This window comes from Schistocerca piceifrons, chromosome X (assembly GCF_021461385.2).
Source record: "Schistocerca piceifrons isolate TAMUIC-IGC-003096 chromosome X, iqSchPice1.1, whole genome shotgun sequence".
Lineage (NCBI taxonomy): Eukaryota > Metazoa > Arthropoda > Insecta > Orthoptera > Acrididae > Schistocerca > Schistocerca piceifrons.
This window is the reverse complement of record NC_060149.1, coordinates 91,485,700-91,509,993: the sequence shown is the minus strand read 5'-3', so window position 1 is coordinate 91,509,993 and position 24,294 is coordinate 91,485,700. Positions and strand designations below refer to the sequence as shown.

At 40.3% G+C, this 24,294-nt stretch overlaps 1 protein-coding gene across 1 annotated transcript in view; it reads left to right on the top strand.

The window, feature by feature from the left end:
* The first annotated feature begins 1,948 nt into the window (after nt 1–1,948).
* Nucleotides 1,949–24,294, top strand: part of LOC124722011 (condensin complex subunit 2-like) — a 199,260-nt gene continuing 176,914 nt past the window's right edge. Inside the window, exon 1 of the mRNA XM_047247187.1 lies at nt 1,949–2,225. Coding sequence (XP_047103143.1) covers nt 2,172–2,225 — 54 coding nt within the window. The 5' untranslated portion in view covers nt 1,949–2,171. The remainder of the gene's footprint in view (nt 2,226–24,294) is intronic.

Below are 24,294 nucleotides of genomic sequence, written 5' to 3'. Positions count from 1 at the left end.
ATGATGTGGTAGTTTTTCGTGCATCTACATCTACATCTACATGATAACTCGACAGTTCACAATTAAGTGCCTGGCAGAGAGTTCACCGACCCACCTTCAAGCTATTTCCCTACCATTCCACTCTCGAATAGTGTGCAGGAAAAACAAAGACTTAAAACTTTCTTTGCAAGCTCTGATTTCTGTTATTTTATTATACTGATCATTCCTCCCCAGGCAGGTGGGCGTCAACGAAATATTTTCACACTTGAGGAGAAAGTTGGTGATTGAAATTTCATGAGAAGATCCTGCCGTAACCGAAAACGCCTTTGTTTTAATGATTGCCACCCTAATTCACACATCATATCTGTGGCGCTCTCTCCTTTATTTCGCGATAGTACAAAACGAGCTGTCTTTCTTTGAACTTTTTCGATGTCCTCTGTGTCTATCTGATGCGGATCCCACACTGCACAGCAGTACTCCAGAAGAGGACGTACAAGCAGCAACATCTGCAAAGGATGTAAGAGTGCTACTCAGATTGTCTCCTCTATCGTTTATGTACATTAGGAACAGTAGAGGGTCTATAACACTTCCTTGGGGAACGCCAGATATTACTTCTATTTTGCTCGATGTCTTTCCGTCAGTTACTGCTAATTGTGATCTTTCTGACAAGAAATCGTGAATCCAGCTGCACACCTGAGAGGGTAGTTCACAGGCACGCAGTCCGGAAATCCCTCTGTATTTAACACAATATCTCCTGAACTACGTGTTGTAGAACTACGTATTTTATAGGTACATTCAGCAGAAAACGTGGATACTGTCTGCGAACTGAGTTGCGAATAGAGTTAGTAGCAAAGATGTAATAAATTTAAACGTCATGCATGATGCAGCAGTTTTCTACTCATCTTAGCGTTTATGATGTCATATCTCTTGAACTATGTGTCTTACAGTGATATAACTACCGTCAGTGGTATATGTGAATGCTGTCTGTAAAATATGTCGTGAATGGAGTCAGTAAGGAAGAAGAAATAAATTAAAATGTCGTGCTTCATGTACCAGTTTTACTGCATGAACATCAAAAAATGTAGTGAGCGATTAACTTTTTTTCCTTTCATCGTTATGTGGGGGTTGTCAGAGAGAAAAAGTTTCTTTTGTTTGCACGTTACTGAGTGCTCCCATTCTCAAAGACTGGATGAATATAGTGTAGCTACTTGCGCGTCGTAAGCTACACTACTTTTTCCCCCCTCAACCCCATCCCTTTGATAGGTATGGCGTGAACCCCCACAGCGATTGATTACAGACAGCACGATAATGTGTACCAAGTTTGATTGAAATCAGTCCAGTGGTTTAGGGGGGGATGTGAAACATATATGCACAACTCGTTGAAGGTTAATTAACGTTCACAGAACGACTAACAACCTCCCATACGAATTTCTCAGTTTCAGGAATAATCACTGAAATGCGTTGTTCTGCAATGCAAAATAAGTAGCTGAAACTGGTATATAAGTCTCCAGTTACTAGCTAACGATATGTATTGCCAGCCTCATCGCTGTGTTATCGTCACTTCGTGTTTCTCATACCTTCGTTTTTTAGATAGTACTCCTTTACACGTAATTGCTATTGCATTTTCTTTTTCTGTCGCCTTTTCATTGCAATAAACGCATGACAAGTTCCCAAGCATAGAAGGGAGTCAACAGCAGACTGTTTACGACGTGATGGGGAAGAGAACGCCTATGCGTATATGCGTTTTTTCCAAAAAAATTTATACATCACCTTTTATTCCAGTGCGTCTACAGTTGCGGACGTGGAAAGACGTATTGTGTGGACATACTTTCTCAAAGTATGTCTAGCGAAGGTTAAATATTATTTTGATATACTGGTCATTTTTAAAAAAATAGTGGCTATTGTATTTTATGCGGAACAAAAGAAAAATCTATAAAAGATCTCTGACCAAAGGCACGCTTGTCCTTGTAGCTTCCCGCCACTTTTGATGTGAATAACCGAAAGCTATTGTCAACTGCGGCGTAGTGGTGAAGTTTGTTTTGTAGCATAATGTGCATTGTTTTACGGTGTTTGATTTTTAGGACGTTTCGATCTTGAAAGATTTTTACATACAGAATTAACTTTGTGTTCTGCAGTGCAGCTTTAAGTATTCGAGTAGCTTGGTTTAGCGTGTGAATAATTTGACAACCACAATGCGGCTAAAGCGGCGATCATTGTTTTCGGCGGAGATAAGTGACCTCCCACAGGTGTGTGATGATTATTTATAAAGTCTACCAACAGTAGTAGTCAGTAAATTAATAAAACATTGCAGTCTTGCTTTATTACGGCATCGACGAGGAGTATGTTAAGTTGGAGGCCAACTCGGCGAAACTTAAAAAGAGGAAGGGACTGCATGTACTCGCCGCTTTTTGCATGCTGATTTGTGATCGGCTGAAATAGTGTGTTTGAATGTTAAATTTTTTTCTCTGGAGCCAAGTAGATAATGAAGATATGTTTATATGCGTACAGTTTGACTTCCTCTAATCTTTGGTGATAAAGCAGAAGGAACACAACACATTCGAAAACTTCTTTTACAGACAAAGAATAGAACTGTGGAATTCTGTTGTGTATCTTTTAGTTATGGTTTCCTGTGTTCCCAACTTGACGTCGAAATATTGTTAAATAGACCTTGCTGTTTTGTTTTAACTGATTCAGATTTGCAGTTTTCGTTTAATACATATTTGTAATTTTAGATTTTTCCCATCATTTTATAGCTATAAAATTGTAACATACCATTCTCCACGAGGAAATAGACTGGAGCATCAGACAGGAACATCGTTTGAGGTTCCACATGGAAAATCTGTTCTCAGAATGTGAAACATTTTTATCGTTTATGAAGATGCAGTAATGTTGAGAAAGAACACAATTGGTGATTCACTAGACACACAGTCCAGTACTCTCTCTGTCACATGCTTTAGCTTTGGGGATGGACTGTAGACTGAGATCTACTACCACAGTCTGACAGTTTTTTATTGAATACTCAGCAATAGTTGCAAGAGCGATTTATTTTTAAAACGATGATTGCAATCCATGTGAGATTTACACCAGTGACAAGCATATTTTAGAATTGTTTGTACTCCCAGTTATGTGGAGGGTGATGAGCTGCCCATAAACACATCATAATGAGACAACCATTGAAAATTTTGCTTCCTTTAGACATTGGCATTTCATGCTGTTGTTCACACACAAATTACACACAACATTTAAAACTCTATAGACTCTGAGGACTAGTGTGATAGTGCCCCCCCCCCCCCCTCCCCCAAGCCATTCCTCCTCTGAAACCTAGGATGTGTTGATGACAGTGATCTATTGTTTGGACTGATGTCTAGGTTATGATAGACAAAAATTTAGCAGCAAGTTGACGAATCCAACAAATATGAACATGGATGTGAAATAAAGGCTGTGGTAACAGATCGGTCTGTAGTGAAGCCTGTCATCTTTGTTACTGCAATATTTTGTGTACTTTTTGTTGTTTAAACTGAAATTGCAAGGCACATTCAGAAAACCTGTCTTAGGTGATGGACAAATCTAACTAGTAATTTTATGTGTATTGCTAGATGTATATGATTACACACAAAAAAAAAAAAAACACCAGGGCAGTTCAATTACATAACTTCAAGATTGTATGGGCTTTGTGCAAGGAAGTGTCTTGTGGAAATTGATGTGAAGAAGTTCATTTCCCATACCAGGATTGCAGCAAACCACCTTTTCCTCTCTGGAGGCCCATGCGTTTTAAGATCTTGTGAAGGGGAGGGAAGAAAATTACAACTAACATTGTTTGTAGCTCTCTACTTCTCAGTGTGCTAGTTAAGTATCACATTATATATCTGGTTGCAGTGATGGTCTTGAACACAGTGGCTATTGTCTTTACCCTCTCAAGGAATCATCATGTTTTTCCTTCCAGATAAATTTTATATAGTAATCAGCATTAATAACGCTGGTGGCACTGGAGCAGGAGTGAAAAAAATAAATTTGTCATGTGCTCTCCTTCAGTAAGTGCTCACTAGGTTGCCAGTAGATGTACCCAACTGAGATAGCCCTTGAGGATCTTTCTTTTTTTTCATATGTTGTGGCACAACTGGAAGCCATTACTTTGCTGTTGAATTACTTATGTTATCAATAGAGCTAGTGGTGGTGATAGACTAAAAAATGTGATTAGTGTAACTTACAACCCTTCTGTTTATACCTCTTTCCATTCCCCTTTTTTGAAAACCACCACTCCTCCCCCACCCACCCCACCCCACTCCACCTTGTAGTGTTTATGACATAATTATCGATTTTAAAATTTCATTTATGAGCAGGGGAAAACAATTAAATGGACTCCTGTTCTGTGTGTTAGCTAAGTAAAAAGATTGTAGTAGATAATTTAAAAACAGATAAGTTTCCAGGGTGGCAGGAGAGAATCACTAAATTCAGTTGACTCCTGCTCTTTTTTCGGGTCTAGTGCAGCAGGGGATACAACCCGTCGGCTTTGGACAATGACGTCACAAGTCGCCAGATAGCAGTTTACCGTTTTCGCTTTTGCTGTTATGTTTCAGTTTCGTTTTTTTACTGATTGCTTAATAAAGTGGATCTGTTTATTCTATCTCGTGAGATTTTTTTTTAAAAAAGCCAAAAAACACTTATCAGCCACTGAAGGGAGCTACAACACTAAGAAGAATCGCTTCTCGATTGGCGACTTGTGACGTCAGTGTCCAAAGCCGACGGGTTGTATCCCCTGCTACACTAGTCCCCTTTGTTTCAACTGAGTAAGAAGAAAAAGTTAATATTTTTTTGAAACGTTGTTGTATACATTTTTGGAGTGAAAATTTCAATTTGGCATAAAGTAGCTGCCTCATGCGCCTTTGGTCTGGCTTTTTAGCCACTTGGATATAACCTGTTTAATTATTTTAATCAGGTGGGTAGTTTCCATGTCCTGGTCGTGTGTATTGCACCCATACCTGTTCATGATATCTTTGTTACTACAAAAACTTTTACAAAATTCAAAGGTTGATGTTCTGTTCACAGTATATGTGTCATTCTATGGATGAGTGGGCCTGAAACTGAGAACATAAATTTTGTAGCTGATTACGAAAATAAGACATAAGGGAAAGGATGTGTTTTAGTATTTACTGAAATACAAAATTATTTTAGAAATGTGGAGAATTGATAAAGTTTAATAGGGAAATTCGTAATCTAAGGGAACACAGCTGTAAGAAATTTCATAATTAAGTGATGGTAATAATTAATGTTCCCCTCCAAGTGAATTTTACATTGTTGTTTTCGAGAAAACAATCGCTGGAGAATTGGGACGTTTGTGATAAAAATACTTTTTTAAAAGGAGTGAATCATCTTTTTTGTAGATTAATGTAGTTAAATAGCTACTACTTATTTGCCACACCTGTAAGAAAAGTAATGCATTGTAAGTAACTGAAGGAGTAATATAATTTTCTAGGCGAAAATGGTGAAAACCATTCTTGATGTGGAAGGAATACATTTATTGACATGAAATAACTTATAAATCAGTTTAAAGCAGTGAAAAAGTCACACCCATCAAATTGAAACAGCAGTTTAATAAATAAAATTTGTAGGAACGTGAAGGGTAACTGAAGTGTGCTGATGAAAGTTGTATTACAGCTAGAAACCAAGACAAATTAAGAAGACCATAATAGTTTATGTAAGAAACACTATAAAACAATGTCTTCAACTATCTTAATACACTTAAACTACATGTGATGTTTAAGGTGCCTTAAAATTATGTCTGCCTACTAAATTTTATGTTTACAGAACAGGATCATACAACAGAAATATTAACTCTAATGCACAAGGAAATCTATTTCAAGGAACAGCAATCCTGTTTGTACCAATGATAAAGTGTCAGAATTTTGTGAAATCTATTTAAAAAAATGGGAGATTTTACAAGTGATAAAAGTGCACCCAACAAAACATTTTGTAGTTCGTATAGTTTCCAGTCTTTTGAGTTTCATTGTGTGTCAATTCACTAGAAAAGTTTATGGTTTTATGGTCAGATTTATCCACCAAAACAAAAAGCACCCTAAAATTTAAATGGTGGGAACTAGCTGTTGAAAGTGATGCTCAGCAAGACCCACATTTTTATGAAGTATGAGGAGGAGAGCAGAAAAAAGACAAAAAATTATTGTTGTATATCAAGATAATGTTGAAGATGATAGTGAAATTAAGGTGATGTGCCTTAAAGGTGCCAAAATCTTAAAATTGATGAAAATGAAATATCTTACGTTAATTTAGAGCAAATAGTGGGCACTCTACCTCATAAAACAGTGAAGATGATAGTTGATATACGCATCTTTGTTTTTTCGATACCAGTTAATATTTATGAAAAGACTTGTAATTATGAGTGGGGGTGTGCATTTCAGCAAATTTTAGGTTACAGATTTTTGTATGAGACGTACTTTATTCTAATCATTAGTTGCAGTAGGACATAGTATGTGGGACAGATAATAAAGTTTTATCACAGTGTGTACTAATAAACCAAACGTGAAGTCTTAAACTTTAGCTGAAGCCTATTTTACTTGAAATCCCGTGGGGGCAGTTTTCAATGGGGATGGTGAATATTTCAAATCTAAACACCAATTTTTAAATCAACTAATCATATATTTTATTGGTATAAGAGATATAAAATACATAAGGTGTTTCTGTAAGTGTGTGCAAAAATGTAACAGGACATAGAGGGAAATACGGAAGCGTCCGATCCCACCCGTCTGCTTTGACCCATGACGTCACAAATATGGCGGAAACAAAAACCAACACACACACTTTCCACAAGAAGCCTAATGACACTAACGGGACAAGCGCGGGAAATGGGGTGTTTTGGGTGGGGGGCAAACTAAATATAAACAAATTTAGACGCCTTGCATAGCTACAACGTGTAAGTGAAGACAGCCATGCATGAATACCCACCCACCTCCCCAGGGGTCGTAACCCCTGCAACCCATAGAAGATAAAGATGCTTCAGTAGCTGATTAGTGTTTTTTGTCTTTAAAAAAAAAAAAAAATCTCACGGGATAGAACGAACAGATCAGAAAGATAAATATAAGAAACTAAAACAGAAATTCGAGGAAACAGATAATTAAAATAAGTAATAAGTGTTTTTAAATTTAAAAAAAATCTCACGAGATAGAACGAACAGATCAGAAAAGTAAATAAAATAAGAGAAAACAGAACTGGAGACAGCCACACTGAAACCAAACTCCGCGCCGTCACGACGTCACACACGACAACACCCTTACGTCACGGGTCAAAGCCGACGCGTTGGATCGGATGCTTCTGTTGACCCCATAGAGAATGCTCCACTGAACGGTTTGAGGTAGGGAACCTGGGGTCAGAGAAGCCAGCATAAGGAGATTGGAAGTAAACTTGTCTACCACTTTGTCTAGCATTACTGTTCTCCAGCATATTTACAACTAAAATTCGTACAAGTTTGCATGTACTATGCTGTTTATTTACATGTACATTCTTTATTTTCTACAAGGAAACTAGGAGGATGAGCCTGATTACTAGAAAGTCGTGATGCTGGTTCTGTTTAATTTGCTGTCAATAAGGTGGCTGTGTTGTATCATATTTACATTGTTCCACGACAAAAGGTGCTATGGATCAACATGACGATGCACCACCTCACTTCAGCATGGACATTTTTAGCCATCTCAATGCTGTATTTCCTATTTGCTGTATTGGAAGGGGAGATCCTACGCAAGGTCACTTGACCTGAATTCCCTTGATTATTTCCCATTGGGATATCTAAAGTCACTTGTGTATGAGACCCCAGTGGATACGTAGAAGGAACTAGTTGCCAGAATTGCACCTGCTTGTGACGTGACTCAAAACACACCAGGAGTATTCGTTAAGGTGGGTCAGAATCTTGTTTGCTGATGTCGTGCTTGCATTGTGGTTGATGGCCATCAGTTTCAGCTCATTTTGTAAGATATAGTACAAATGATACATTCATTGTGTCAAGGGTGGTATTTGCAGTTAACTGCAACTAATGTAAATAAAAAAGTACACAATAATTTGATTTTATTCCTGTTACCTTCTTAAGCTGCCTTCTCTGACCCTAGGTTTTGTTCCTTAAATTGTTCAGTGGAGCATCCTCTCTTATGTCCTATTAAAATTTTACACACTCTTATGGAAAAGAAAATGTGGCATTTACTTTATTGATGCTTTTACTCTTGAACTAGTGTTCGTGTTTCTGCAAGGTGATATGCTGATGCCAACTCATGAAGCCTTTTATGTAGTCATTTCCATCTGTTTCGTTCATATCTTAGCTACTTTGTTTGCTCGAGCCCTACTGTTTGGATATTTGTATGCAAGATATCATATTTATTTGTAAGTCAGCCCTTAGTTTGTATTTTGAATTTTTAATAGTGAAAGTATGAAGCTGACATTCATCTGCAGTGAAAACTTGGTTGTGTGTATACTTAGAGATTTAAAAATTTTGTGGTGTTGGTGTATGTTTAGTATCACTCAACTTGATATCCACCACTTTATCGTTTCTTAAGCTGTCAAATAGTACATCCCATATAGATCTGCAGCAGTTACTAGAAGACTTCCCATATATTACAGTTTTCATGCCCTGTGTGATATTTCTTTTTTTCCCCTCTCTCATTTCTAGCCTAATACACCCTTTTTTCCAAGTTCACACCATATTATCCAGATCTAAAATAAAACAACTTTCTTTGCGCCTCTTATCCCACACAACAATATATTATTGCTGAAAAAAATTATTTGGATGGATTGGGTGGAAAATTCAACAAAATCAGTTGCCAAAATTTGAAAGCTATCCCATGTGCTGCCATTAAGGTTAAGTTAAAGTGCCTCATAGATTATTTTGATATGGAATCCGCTAATAAGTCAGGCGAATAAATTTTTTACGTCAGTCAATATTATGAAAAAAAAAAATGCCATAGGCCTAATGTAAATAGAACACAGCTTTCACTTCGCTCACCACAAAACAGTATTTATTGAATAGCAATCTTCTTATAGATAATAGACAGGAGACCATTGTCAACTATTGCCCTGCAGTGGAACTTGCTTGTGTGCCTGTTGGCTCGCTAAACAGAGATTCCAGTGGCGAAGTGTTGAAAGTTTTGTTTAGCTGAAATGTGCTCCCTCCCTCATGTTTGTTTCATTTTTCTATTATTAGAAAATGTTTCAAATCATCTACATTGAAGTGTATGCTGCTATTTACTTGTGTTGTTGCAAGGAAATTTAAAGAACCACCAAACTAAAATATTGGTCACACCCATAGTATTATTAAAATGTTGTGAATGTTGTTAAAACAGAAAAATTCTATTTCATTATTATTTACAAAAGTTGTGTGCAGTTTCTAGTATATTACAAACTTAGTGCTATTACCTGTACTTACTCAGTGTCACCAAAATTTGAAGTCGTCTTCACCAACAGGCAAAATGAGATTCATTTTTGTAAAATCTGTTATGAAAAGGTATAATCTAATTATCTCTAATAGATAATCTAACTATCTTATTACACATTTGTGCATGTGATTGCTTTTTTGGGAAGAACTGTCAGTGTTCACCTGTTCTGGACTTTAAGAAAAGTGTTGATTTATTATTCTAATTGTATCGCTGGAAACTAGTCTGCATGTCACGCTAATAGGTATGGAATGTCCTGCAGATGAAATACACACACATTAGGTTTTGTAGTGACCGTAACTGCTGCCCCGGCCCCCTTCCTCTTATACAACTGGATGAAAAATACTAATGCTAGCAACCTCACATGTTCACTTTGACCCACGACATCAACAAAATAGTGGACAAACAATTCATTGATATTCAATATGCATAAAATTGGCTGAGGTGGCAAAAGTCATGGGATAACGATATGCACATATACAGATGGCAGTACTTTTGCGAACACAAGGTATAATTGGACAGTGGTGGTGCTGTCATTTGTGCTCAGATGATTTTTGTGGAGTGGTTTCAGACTTGATTATGGCCGCACAACAGGAATTAAGACATTGAATGAATGCAGAATGGTAGTTGGAGCCAGATGTATGGGACATTACATTTTGGAAATTGTTAGGAAATTGAATGCTAACAGATACAGTGTTAAGAGAGTGCTGAGAATACCAAATTTCAGAATTACCTTTTACCAGTGCAGTGGCCAATGGCCTTCACTTAACAACAGAGAGCTGCGGTGTTTGCATAGAGTTATCAGTGCTAACAGACAAGCAGCACTGTGAAACAGCTGCAGAAATCAAGATGCGATGTATGGTGAGTGTATCCTTCTGGACAATGTGGCAAAATTGGATGTTAATGTGTAAAGACAGCAGACTACCGATGCGAGTGCCTTTACTAACAGCATTATATTGCCTGCAGGGCCTGTCCTGGGCTCATTACCATATTGGTTGGACCATAGATGATGAAAACGGTGGGCTGGTCAGATGGTAAGAGCTGATGGTAGAGCTTGGCACAGAACCCACAAAGCCATTGACAAAGTGAGTTGGTGATGGCTCCATAATGGTATGGCTGTTTTTACATGGAAATGAATGGGGTCCTCTGTTCCACCTGAACTGAACATTGATTGGAAACCATTGGGTTCAGCTGCTTAGAGACCATTTGCAGCCGTTCCTAGACTTAATGTTCCCAAACAATGATGTCAATTCTTATCGATGACAATGCGCTATGCCACTGGGCCGCAATTGTTTGGCAACGCTTCTTCAATTTTGGACTGCTGTAGAGGCAGCATGGCTCAGTATTTCTGCTGGGGACTTCCAGTGACTTGGGTCCATACCACATAGAGTTGCTGCACTACATTGAGCAAAATGAGGTATCCCGTGATGTCTGGCATCTGAGTGCATGTGCCATAACAAGAATTATGATTATTCTCATGACATCACGTTGGATGGCTGTGCCAACTGCCTACTTAAGCTAAACCTTAGTGTGCACTACGGATCGGAACATCACCTTAACCTTACTTTCTAAAATGTTTCAGAAGCAAAATAAATGTTGTTGTTGTTTGATTCTAGTTCTCTTTTCATATGTGTGATGTCACACACACCATGTCATCGTTGTCTTCTTCTTCATCATGTCATGGGTCAAAGCTAGCATCCAGTATTGGTAGGTTCAATTGACCCACTGGATTTGATGCTTCAGACAAGTTGCCAAAGCACCTGTTTTTGTTTGATTTTAGAGATAGTGCTGAATCGCTGAGGTCATTGATACTGATTGAATCATTTTAAACAATAATTTAAATCAAGTATGAGAGGGACTGCCCTGACAGTCTTGACTAATTGGAGCAAGAGAGAGATCAAAGACCAAATAATAATAATAATAATAATAATAATAATAATAATAATAATAATAGTGCCTAATGCCAGTATTTGCCACAAAGTACAGTGAGCAACATAGATTGTTGATGCTGTGTGAACCTCGCAGGAACTGAAATTTTGTGACATTAGAAGTGCTTTAATAACTGGTTTTAATAAGAATCATATATCTATTTATTTATCGGTCCAGGGGTCGTCTTAAATGATACTAGATCTGTAATCACAGTACAGTGCAAATAGAGCAAAAATATACATACACACAGAATTTACAAGTATGCTTTTATGACAGGTTAGTAGTTCTTCTGAAAAACCTGGAGTTCTCAGGGAATTAATTTTACCTAGAAAAATCAGGAAAGCCTTGGAGAATCCCCAGACTTTCACGAAATCTCAGGAAATTCTCCATTTTTAACCTAGCATTGAAATTGAAATTTATTGCGTTCCATAAATCACAGATTTTGAAATACTTAATATCTCAAATTGTATTAAATATATGGATATTATTCCATATAAGTTATCAGTGTTTAAAACTGTGGTTAGACTACTGCTTGTGGCTGGTATATAGCTCAGTTGAGAGGAAAGAAAAGTCATTATTATGTATCCCTCCCCCCCCCCCCCCTCCCTCTTGATCACTATTAATTTATCAGGAGCTTCTTGACACCATTTTCCTCCGCTCAAATTCTCAGGGATTTTTAATTTATTTTTATATTTTTTTTTCAGAGTTTAGAGTAGCCACCCTGTATGGGGAAAGGCAAGTGGTCAGCTGTGCCTTGGTGAAGGGCCCGTCCTGGCATTTACCTGAAATAATTTAGGAAAAAATCTCAGGAAACCTAAATCAGGATGGCTGGACAGAGCATATTCCTATCTCTAGGATATGAGGTCATAGTCTTCCTAACTGCACTGCCTCATTCGGTTGGTTCCTATTGTACACTGTTTGTTGATATAAATATAGTGCTGACTTGGATCAGGAAGGATACTCCGTATCTTAAACAATTATTCACAGTGAGTCCTACTACTACTACCACTACTACTACTACTAGATAGTCTTCTTATAGCACTTTCCTGCAATTTAAAAATGGTATCCATGGTTTGTGCCTTTGATCCTCAGAAAAGAATCCACAGCTGAAGTAGCCCCTACTTCAGGCTATTGCAGCACCTACTTCCTTTCCTGTGCTGCAATCTCTGTTCTCTATCTTTCCTTCTCTTGATCTTTCTCATCGTGGCAGTGTTTGGTGTCGACCTGGCTGTGAGCTAGGTTCTGCCTTTCTTTCTTCGAATATTCTTTTTCATTACCTTTTGGCTGAAGTAATTTGCACTCCCCTTCTGAGTTTGATCTTCATTTTCCGAACTTTTCCGTATTGTGAACTGACTGGCGGAAGAACACGTAAATAGTGCGCACTGCATGCAGTGTTAAGGATCATCTGTACACAGTACTTGTATAGACTTTTTTTTTTTTTTTGTGCGTAAAAGCCAACGTGGTAGCCAATCTGATTTGGTGGAGTCATTCTGCACCCTTTTGGTCAAGCCCTCCTGATAACACAGGAGTCACACTGCTGATGCCTGACCTGCTATCGCCTCAGGCATGCAAAGGAGTAGATGCCCGTCTTCCCAGGTCATCAGGGCTCCCGGCAACAGCCATGATGCCAAATGGCCTTCATTGCAGCTGGGTGGCACCCATGGGGAGAGCCCTTCTTCAGAGTAGATTGCATCAGGGCAGATGTTTCGCACATGAAGAGGATACTTTCACTGCAACAAAGCAATTATTTTTGTGGAGTATATTGAAGATAAATTTAGGAGTCATCAGGAAACATGCACAGTCAATTACTATTGATTAAAGCCTGCTGTGCGCTCTACAGCTCTTCGTGCATGAAAACGTCTGGGTGACACCAGTGACCATTGCCCCACTCAAGATTTTGAATATGGTCAAAGAAAAAGAAATTGTCTTCCACTGAGACCATACACACTACATGAGGAGCTACAGCCTAATATTGAGTGGTGAGACATACATTTTATTCAACACATCCTAAAAGGTTTCCACGGTGTACAGGTGTGATGTGAAACCTTATATTGCACTGCCCATGAGATGCTTACGGTGCCTACACTTTGGGCATATGTCATCCCACTGCACAGTGGCCCCAAAATGTGGTAACTGTGGTTGATCGTGCCATGAAGGTAGTCCTTGTGAGCAACCCCCTTTTTGTGTCAGTTGTGTGGGGCACCATCCTCCTCATTCACTGTTTGCCCAGTCTTCAAGAAAGAAAAGAAAATACAGGGAATAGAAATCTGTTGAGTTCCTGGCACATACTGACGCAAGTAAAAAATATGAACACCTACAGCTTGTTGATTTGATGTCTCACTATGCGAATGTCACAGCAGTCAATCCCATTAGAGGTCATTTGATGTCAGATCAACACAGAAAAATGCCATTTTCTACCTTATCATCTCTTATTTTCTTGAAATTTGGCCTATGTGTACAGTTAGTTAAGACCTAGAAAAATATAAAATTTTACTGAGATAAATGAGTTAGATCTAAATTTACTCGAAAGCAGTTCTCCCACTGCCCTCCTCTCACATGGTCACTGGGGCACCATCTTCGGGAACCACTTCCCACACCCAGCTCCCTCCCAGGAACCATCTCCCTGGAAATCCATAAATCAGAGGTCTGATGCCAGCCAGTTGCTCAAGGAACCACAACCTGTGTTTCCCTGGGAAGCCCACTCGTCATTTGATGCCAGGTTAATCATGGATATGCCCTCACAAGAATCCTGGCCACCAAAGAATGAAGTTGAAGTTGGGAGAGGGGGGGGGGGTCAGATGTGATTCCACCACCATTGGTGACACAGTGATTGTGGAGCATGACCAGTCCTCTTGGCACCTTCACACCTAATCTGGACACCCATAACATGATTGTTCAGTGGAATTTTAATGGATATTACTATCACCCACCCTGAGACAGCGTCTGGGGGGATCTGTATACTGATTCGCACAGAGTGTTAACACATGTGGGGGAGTACCACTTTTTCTGGTAGGGATCTTCCTTTTGTTCTGCTTATTACTGACCATGATTTCTCTCTCCTCAGTGAAGGCACTCCTACCAACTACAGTGCTGCCAAGGCACCTATTGATCTAACGATCTCTTTCCTCGATTCCCATTCGTATCATGTTGGAAGTAGTAGTAGCAGTAATATTGCAAATGGCCTCAGCTGTCACCATTTGTAATGTTAACACACTACCAGGCTGGCCACTTACATACCTTGAGTTGACCACCTTAATCCAACCCCTCTTCCTCTCTCTCCCCCCCCCCCCCCCCCCCCCTTTTTCCCCCTACTTCGGGATTTCAGTGCACACTACTTCATGTGGGGGAGTACCACTTTTTCTGGTAGGGATCTTCCTTTTGTTCTGCTTATTACTGACCATGATTTCTCTCTCCTCAGTGAAGGCACTCCTACCAACTACAGTGCCGCCAAGGCACCTATTGATCTAACGATCTCTTTCCTCCATCCTGTGGCTTCATTGCATTGGTCACTACATGACAATCTTTGTGACAGTAACCACTTTCTGGGTTTCTTGTAACTTCGTTGACATGGCCAGATAGATAGCTATCATATTGTGTGCTTACGAGTGTAGTGGCAGTTTCATGCCTTTGCTGTTACTGTTACCCTGCCTGTCAGATTGCATGGCCAAGGTTGTGCAAGACATTTCAGACATGATCACCCATGCTGCCAGAACTTCTGTTCCCTTTCTACAGGTCCTCTCCACTGCCGACTAGTGCCATGGTGGACCCAAGACAATGCAGTAGTTGTGCAGGATAGTCAGAGAGTCCTGCAACATTTTGACATCCTTTCAAGACAAATATCACTTTCAAGTGACTTTGTGCTAAGGCTTGTCTAATTAAACACAGTGAGAAGGAATGCTGAGAGTGCTAAGTCTCTTCCCTGGGAACAAACGCCTCGTGACCCCAAGTGTGGGCTGAGCTTCGTAGTCTTTCGGGCTGCCAGTAATCAACAAATGTTCCGGGTCTTATCCTTCAGAGTGGTATTTGTACTGATGCATCAGTTCTTGCTGAACACCATGCAACCCACTTTGCAATAGCATAGGCATCCTTTTCTTTTTTCGGCTACCTTTTTACTGCAGAAATGACAAATTGAAGACTTCCTCAATTATCAACCCCCTCCCTTTCCTTGACAGACTGGCATCACCAATGTACTCCGCAAGCTGCTTGAAAGAATAATAGATTATGCTGGGTTCTTGTGTTTCGAGGCCTTTTTCCCCCACCCTATCAGTGTGGTTTCTGGTGGGATGATCCACAACCATCTGATCTGGTTGGAAACAGCAGCACTACAGGTGTTTTTTAAACACCATCACCTCATTGCAGTATTTTTTTGACTTACATAAGGCATGTGACACTGCTTGGTGCCATCGCAGTTCACTTACCCTCATTGACTGGGATTTTTGAGGCTCCCTAAAAATTTTTTTAGTTTTATTTTCATACCACTCGTTGTTCCAGGTTAGAGTTAGTATGTTTCCAAGCTCTTCTTGGGTCCAAGAGAATGTTGTTCCACACGGCTCTGTCCTGAGTGTCATTGCCATGAATAGGTTAGTGATCTGTGCCTGCCTGCTGGTCACCCCTACACTGTATGCAAACAACTTTTGCATTTGGCGCAGCTCCCACTCAGTAGCTGTGGCTGAATGCCAGTGCCAAGTGACCATCAAATAGATGTTTGTGTGGACCCTTTCCCATGGTTTCCAATTCTCTCCTGCAAAAAAAATTGGGTCCTGCATGTTTCATTCTACTACAATCCATCTTGTATACCCAGTGCTTGAACGTTGTTGCACAGTCTCGTTTTTTGGGCCCTTTTTTTTCTTTTTTTTTTTAAATAATAAAATGCGGACTTGGCTGCCCCATATTCAGCAGCTGAAGACTAGTTGGTTGTTGAAGCTTAACACTTTCTCACTTTCTGCTTCCTTGATCGCACATCTTGGGGTGTGGATTGTGGTGCTGTTACCTTTCTTTACGGGGCCCAGGTATCATCCTAGGTGGACTATGGTTGCCAGGTTTATGGCTCTGTGGTGGCTTCGACTTTGAAGTTGAGAGACCCATTCCATCACTGTGGAGTCTGCCTGGTATGCACCTCACAGCCCTCTGCCAGGATCTGCGCCTCTCCTTCCTGGAATGTGTTCCCCGTGTTTTCTTGTGCACCTCTGTTGGTTGGTGCCCAGGTCACGAATTAGGACAAATTTATTTCAACGTCCTAAAGTATGCCACCCCTATGAGCTTCTGGTGTTGGTTGCATTCAATTCTTCAGGAATTTCAAGGAGCTACTATCTTCCATACTAATGACTCTAAAACCGTGAGTAAGACAGGATATACTTTGACATCCACTGCTGGTCAGGAAAACCATTAGTTGCCAGGAACTTCTGGTGTTTTTACAGTGGCTCTAATAGCTGTCAACAGAGCCGTACACTGTATTAAATGGCTCTTTGTTGACCATATTTTATTGTGTAATGACTCAATTAGCAACCTTCTTTCTCTGGGTCCACGAGGTCATCTGGGTATCCCAGGGAGTGACTGGGCTGACTATTTGACTAGGAGTGATTACTTCCTCCCCAGATGCGTTTGTGAATTTGCAGATGCAACAAATAGACCTTTGCTCACCCAGAGATGAATGACATCTGGTTGGCTACTGCTCCTTCTTATAAACTCTGCACTGTCGAGGAGACCACTACTGTGTGGCACTCTTCCTTATGTCCCTCACAGACTGAATCCACTGTGCTGTGTCACCTGCTGCATTGGTCATATCAGAGCAAATCCATATAAAATGGAAATGTCGTGTGGCTAGGGCCTCCCGTCGGGTAGACCGTTCGCCTGATGCAGGTCTTTCGATTTGACGCCACTTCGGCGACCTGCGCGTCGATGGGGATGAACCATGATTTTATTTTACATAATGAACTCACCCCCACATTGCAATTGTGGAACCTTACAGACAGTAGCTCATATCCTGGTGGGATGCCTCCTTCTGGCTCTCCGTGCTAAGCATGGTTCTCCAAATTCTTTGTCTCAAATATTGACATAAGATTCATGGATGGTCGAACTAGTTCTCAGTTCTCTCTGTGAAAGTGGTGTGTATTTTCAGATGTAAGGATTAAAGCTCCAGTTGCGTTATGTGCAGGATACTTTCATTATCAGAACATGTACTTCATGGATGTCACTAATTTGCGATGAACTACCTGCTGGATTGAGACACTGATGGTGGTGATTGTGCTTTTCAGTCCCTCGACCTACCTACCTACCTAAAGCACCCCCTAGACTGTCAATAATATTGGACAATATTTCATATCGCGCAATATTATGCTCTGTCTGTAGGTAAGTTTGAAGGTTGTGCGATACGTTGACAGATTAACTGAAATTAAATTTTTATTGAGCAAATTGTGCTTAGATTGTGTAGTCTCTGGCTAATGTCGTATACCTTCACCAGCTCAGTCTTGTTTTCTAAACTGTTTATTTTGCTTGATTTGTTGTGTTGTGAAGTGGAAATTTCTTTGAAATTAGCGAAATGCATGTTCAGTAGAGAATTATTGGAAATATGTTGGAGTTTGTCAACCGTACAGTGCGGTAAATGAAAAATGAAACAATACAATTGGTTATTGTGGAAATGTAGGAAAATGTACCTGAACTAGATAAGCTTGAATTAGTTCACTGTGGGCAATTGATAGGAAAGAACTGAACATATACAGGGTGTTACAAAAAGGTACGGCCAAACTTTCAGGAAACATTACTCACACACAAATAAAGAAAAGATGTTACATGGACGTGTGTCCAGAAATGCTTAATTTCCATGTTAGAGCTAATTTTAGTTTTGTCAGTATGTACTGTACTTCCTCGATTCACTGCCAGTTGGCCCAATTGAAGGAAGGTAATGTTGACTTCGGTGCTTGTGTTGACATGCGACTCATTGCTTTACAGTACTAGCATCAAGCACATCAGTACGTAGCATCAACAGGTTAGTGTTCATCACGAACGTGGTTTTGCAGTCAGTACAATGTTTACAAATGTGGAGTTGGCAGATGCCCATTTGATGTATGGATTAGCATGGAGCAATAGTCGTGGCGCAGTACGTTTGTATCAAGACAGATTTCAAGAACGAAGGTGTCCCGACAGGAAGACGTCCGAAGCAATTGATCGGCGTCTTAGGGAGCCCGGAACATTCCAGCCTATGACTCGCAACTGGGGAAGACTTAGAACGACGAGGACACCTGCAATGGACGAGGCAATTCTTCGTGGAGTTGACGATAACCCTAATGTCAGTGTCAGAAGTTGCTGCTGTACAAGGTAACGTTGACAACGTCACTGTATGGAGACTGCTATGGGAGAACCAGCTATTTCTGTACCATGTACAGCGTGTGCAGGCACTATCAGCAGCTGATTGGTCTCCATGGGTACACTTCTGTGAATGAATGGTTCATCCAACAATGTGTCAATCCTCATTTCAGTGCAGATGTTCTCTTTACATATGAGGCTTCATTCCAACGTGATCAAATTGTAAATCTTCACAGTCAACATGTGTGGGCTGACGAGAATCCGCACGCAGTTGTGCAATCACGTCATCAACACAGATTTTCTGTTAACATTTGGGCAGGCATTGTTGGTGATGTCTTGATTGGGCCCCACGTTCTTCCACCTACGCTCAATGGAGCACGTTATCGTGATTTCGTACGGGATACTCTACCTGTGCTGCTAGAACATGTGCCTTTTCAAGTACAACACAACATGTGGTTCATGCACGATGGAGCTCCTGCACCTCAACCCTCTTGACTTTCATTTATGGGGGCATTTAAAAGCTCTTGTCTACGTAACCCCGGTACCAAATGTAGAGACTCTTCGTGCTCGTATTGTGGACGGCTGTGATACAATATGCCATTCTCCAGGGCTGCATCAGCGCATCAGGGATTCCATGCGACGGAGGGTGGATGCATGTATCCTCGCTAACGGAGGACATTTTGAACATTTCCTGTAACAAAGTGTTCGAAATCACGCTGGTACGTTCTGTTGCTGTGTGTTTCCATTCCATGATTAATGTGATTTGAGGTAATAAAATGAGCTCTTAACATGGAAAGTAAACGTTTCCGGACACATGTCCACATAACATATTTTCTTTCTTTGTGTGTGAGGAATGTTTTCTGAAAGTTTGGTCGTACTTTTGTGTAACACCCTGTATGTACAATGAAAAGCAGAGATGGTGCTTCAGAACTTCTGGAGCAAACACTTCGGTATTTGGATGCTGTGAACTTTTTGCAAGTGGAAGAAAGTTTTTAGTGTAGTTGAAATGAAAATGGGTGTACTACTTGTTTTTAAAATTAGATTTAAATAAGAAAATAAATCAGTACATATTATATGTATACAGGGTGAGTCACCTAACTTTACCGCTGGATATATTTTGTAAACCACATCAAATACTGCATACCATACCGTTCTGCATACACCCTGCAGGCTTCAGCTGCATTTCGTCGACACTCGCCATAGATGAGTATCATCTCCTCCTTTTCAGAGTTCGAATACACCATGGTCACAGTTCCTACAACACTACACTATCACAGACGTCTGGTAACACGGTGTACTACAATTGGTCTGCGTACGGAGACGAATGCAGAATAACAATAGCAGCAAGTGCTACATGTGGACACTGGGACAGCTAGACCAAACCACAACAGTGCACTACAGCCACACTCGTAAACACGGTCGGCATCGTAAACACGTCCCTGCAGGTGCTGCTCGCTGACCGTGGCCCGTGTTTTTTACAACACGCAACTGAACGTCGGAGGTTTCAAGCGTCAACTTTAGGTTACAATATCTCCGGATGTAATTAATATTTTACAATGCAAAATACTGCACTGATTACGTATTTGTTTATATGTTCAGATGTGCTAACAAAACTAACGGGATTCCATTAAAAAAAAAAACGTAGGTTTGTGTTAAAAAACATACTTCTGTGCATTTTTGTATGGTTTGTATTAACCAATTACACTAGCCCCTCTCCTCACGTTCGGTCTGTGGAATCGATTCGTCAGTATTTGATGTGGTTTACGAAATATATCCAGTGGTAATGTTAGGTGACTCACCCTGTATAATCACAATTATAGTTGTAACAATTTGCAGAAGTGCACCAAATGAGCGAGCTTCCATCCACAGGTCTGATAATAATTTGGATCCCATATTTTCGTGTGTCAATCTTCCTTTCTTTTTGTAGCACTCCTTCATCCCTGTACACTTCTTCCGTGAGTGCAAAGCCAGCCCAAGAGCCGTATAACAGCTGGTATCTGTGTCTGCCATGTTTGCATGTCCGAGATTTGTGATTAATGTTGTGCAGTATCAATTCACTGTATGGAGCCAACTGTCATTATGTTGTACAGCATTATTGGTAGGCTAGAGGCTGCTTAATACTTAGGTATTCACAGGAATATTATGTCACCACAACACCTGGGCTGTTCCAAACTCATGCTAGAATCCTAAGAGCAAACATGCTGATGACATTCTTTTTGCCAGCATCTTTGTGTGTTACACAATCTGTAAACTTATCGTCTAAGCCTGATGCGACAGGATTGTTCCCTCTTTATGCTAAAGGGCACACTGTTGGTTTTCTTACATACTGCCCGGTCATAAACATCCTATAATGTTTCATTTTCTTTCTGTCGTAGAAGTTCTGGTATTTTATCAGTAACTATGATGCAGGCATGCAGCTTTACCGTATGGTTAAACGATGATGGCGTCCTCTTGGGTAAAATATTCCGGAGGTGAAATAGTCCCCCATTCGAATCTCCGGGCGGGGACTACTCAGGAGGGCATCGTTATCAGGAGAAATAGAACTGGCGTTTTACGGATCAGAGCGTGGAATGTCAGATCCCTTAATTGGGCAGGTAGGTTAGAAAATTTAAAAACGGAAATGGATAGGTTAAAGTTAGATATAGTGGGAATTAGTGAAGTTCGGTGGCAGGAGGAACAAGACTTTTGGTCAGGTGAATACAGGGTTATAAATACAAAATCAAATAGGGGTAATGCAGGAGTAGGTTTAATAATGAATAAAAAAATTGGAATGCGGGTAAGCTACTACCAACAGCATAGTGAACGCATTATTGTGGCCAAGATAGACACGAAGCCCATGCCTACTACAGTAGTACAAGTTTATATGCCAACTAGCTCTGCAGATGAAGAAGAAATTGACGAAATGTATGATGAGATAAAAGAAATTATTCAGGTAGTCAAGGGAGACGAAAATTTTGTTGTCATGGGTGACTGGAATTCGAGAGTAGGAAAAGGGAGAGAAGGGAACATAGTGGGTGAATATGGATTGGGGGAGAGAAATGAAAGGGGAAGCAGTCTAGTAGAATTTTGCACAGAGCATAACTTAATTATATCATAAAAGAAGGTTGCATACGTGGAAGAATCCTGGAGATACTAGAAGGTATCAGATAGATTATATAATTGTAAGACAGAGATTTAGGAACCAGGTTTTAAATTGTAAGACATTTCCAGGGGCAGATGTGGACTCTGACCACAATCTATTGGTTATGAACTGTAGATTAAAACTGAAGAAACTGCAAAAAGGTGGGAATTTGAGGAGATGGGACCTGGATAAACTGAAAGAACCAGAGGTTGTAGAGAGCTTCAAGGAAAGTATTAAGGAACCATTGACAAGACTGGGGGAAAGAAATACAGTAGAAGAAGAATGGGTAGCTCTGAGGGATGAAGTAGTGAAGACAGCAGAGGATCAAATAGGTAAAAAGACGAGGGTTAGTAGAAATCCTTGGGTAACAGAAGAAATATTGAATTTAATTGATGAAAGGAGAAAATATAAAAACGCAGTAAATGAAGCAGACAAAAGGGAATACAAACGTCTCAAAAATGAGATCGACAGGAAGTGCAAAAAGGCTAAGCAGGGATGGCTAGAGGACAAATGTAAGGATGTAGAGGCTTATCTCACTAGGAGTAAGATAGATACAGGAAAATTAAAGAGACCTTTGGAGAAAAGAGAGCCACTTGTATGAATATCAAGAGCTCAGATGGCAACCCAGTTCTAAGCCAAGAAGGGAAGGCAGAAAGGTGGAAAGAGTATATAGAGAGTTTATACAAGGGCGATGTACTAGAGGACAATATTTTGGAAATGGAAGAGGATGTAGATGATGACGAAATGGGAGATAAGATACTGCGTGAAGAGTTTGACAGAGCACTGAAAGACCTGAGTCGAAACAAGGCCCCGGGAATAGACAACATTCCATTGGAACTACTGACCGTTATTGGGTGGAGAACTGTAGGGCCCCCCTAGACAGGTCAGGCGTGCACTACACACCGGAAGCAGCTACTAGGGTAGCAGAGTACGTGTGGCGTGCACACGGGGGTTTTTTAGGTTAGAGGGACCCCCCCTTGGGCGAAACGATAAAATACCTGACGGATTACCAGAGAGGACATTATCATCGTTGATAAAGAACGTCCGTCCTCAGAGACCAAAAACAGGAAAAGTTAACGTAATATTGGTAAACTGCAGGAGTATCCAGGGCAAGGTTCCTGAATTAGTATCTCTTATTGAAGGAAATAGTGCGCATATAGTATTAGGAACGGAAAGTTGGTTAAAACCGGAAGTGAACAGTAACGAAATCCTAGACACAGAATGGAATATATACCGCAAGGATAGGATAAACGCCAATGGTGGAGGAGTATTTATAGCAGTAAAGAATTCAATAATATCCAGTGAAGTTATTAGCGAATGCGAATGTGAAATAATCTGGGTTAAGTTAAGTATCAAAGGTGGGTCAGATATGATAGTCGGATGCTTCTATAGACCACCTGCATCAGCAACCGTAGTAGTTGAGCGCCTCAGAGAGAACCTGCAGAACGTCGTGAAGAAGTTTCGTGATCATACTATTGTAATAGGGGGAGACTTCAATCTACCAGGTATAGAATGGGATAGTCACACAATCAGAACTGGAGCCAGGGACAGAGACTCTTGTGACATTATCCTGACTGCCTTGTCCGAGAATTACTTCGAGCAGATAGTTAGAGAACCAACTCGTGAAGCTAACGTTTTAGACCTCATAGCAACAAATAGACCGGAACTTTTCGACTCCGTGAATGTAGAAGAGGGTATCAGTGATCATAGTGGTTGCATCAATGACTACAAGTGTAATAAGAAATGCCAAGAAAGGAAGGAAAATATATTTGCTTAACAAGAGTGATAGGGCACAAATCGCAGAATATCTGAGTGACCACCATCAAACGTTCATTTCTGAGGAAGAGGATGTGGAACAAAAATGGAAAAAATTCAGAAACATCGTCCAGTACGCCTTAGATAAGTTCGTACCGACTAAGGTCCAAAGCGAGGGGAAAGATCCACCGTGGTATAACAATCATGTACGAAAGGTACTACGGAAACAAAGAAAGCGTCATCATAGGTTTAAGAGTAGTCGAATCATAGCTGATAAGGAAAAGCTGAACGAAGCGAAAAAGAGCGTAAAGAGAGCAATGAGAGAAGCATTCAACGAATTCGAACATAAAACATTGGCAAACAATCTAAACAAGAACCCTAAAAAGTTTTGGTCATATGTAAAATCGGTAAGCGGATCTAAATCCCCTATTCAGTCACTCGTTGACCACGATGGCACCGAAACAGAGGACGACCGAAGAAAGGCAGAAATACTGAATTCAGTGTTCCGAAACTGTTTCACTGCGGAAAATCGTAACACGGTCCCTGACTTCAGCCGTCGCACGGACGCCAAAATGGAAAATATTGAAATAAACGATATCGGAATTGAAAAACAACTGCTATCACTTAGTAGCGGAAAAGCATCCGGACCAGACGACATACCCTTAAGATTCTACAGTGATTATGCTAAAGAACTTGCCCCCTTTCTATCAGCAATTTATCGTAGATCGCTGGAAGAACGTAAAGTACCTAGCGACTGGAAGAAAGCGCAGGTCGTTCCCATTT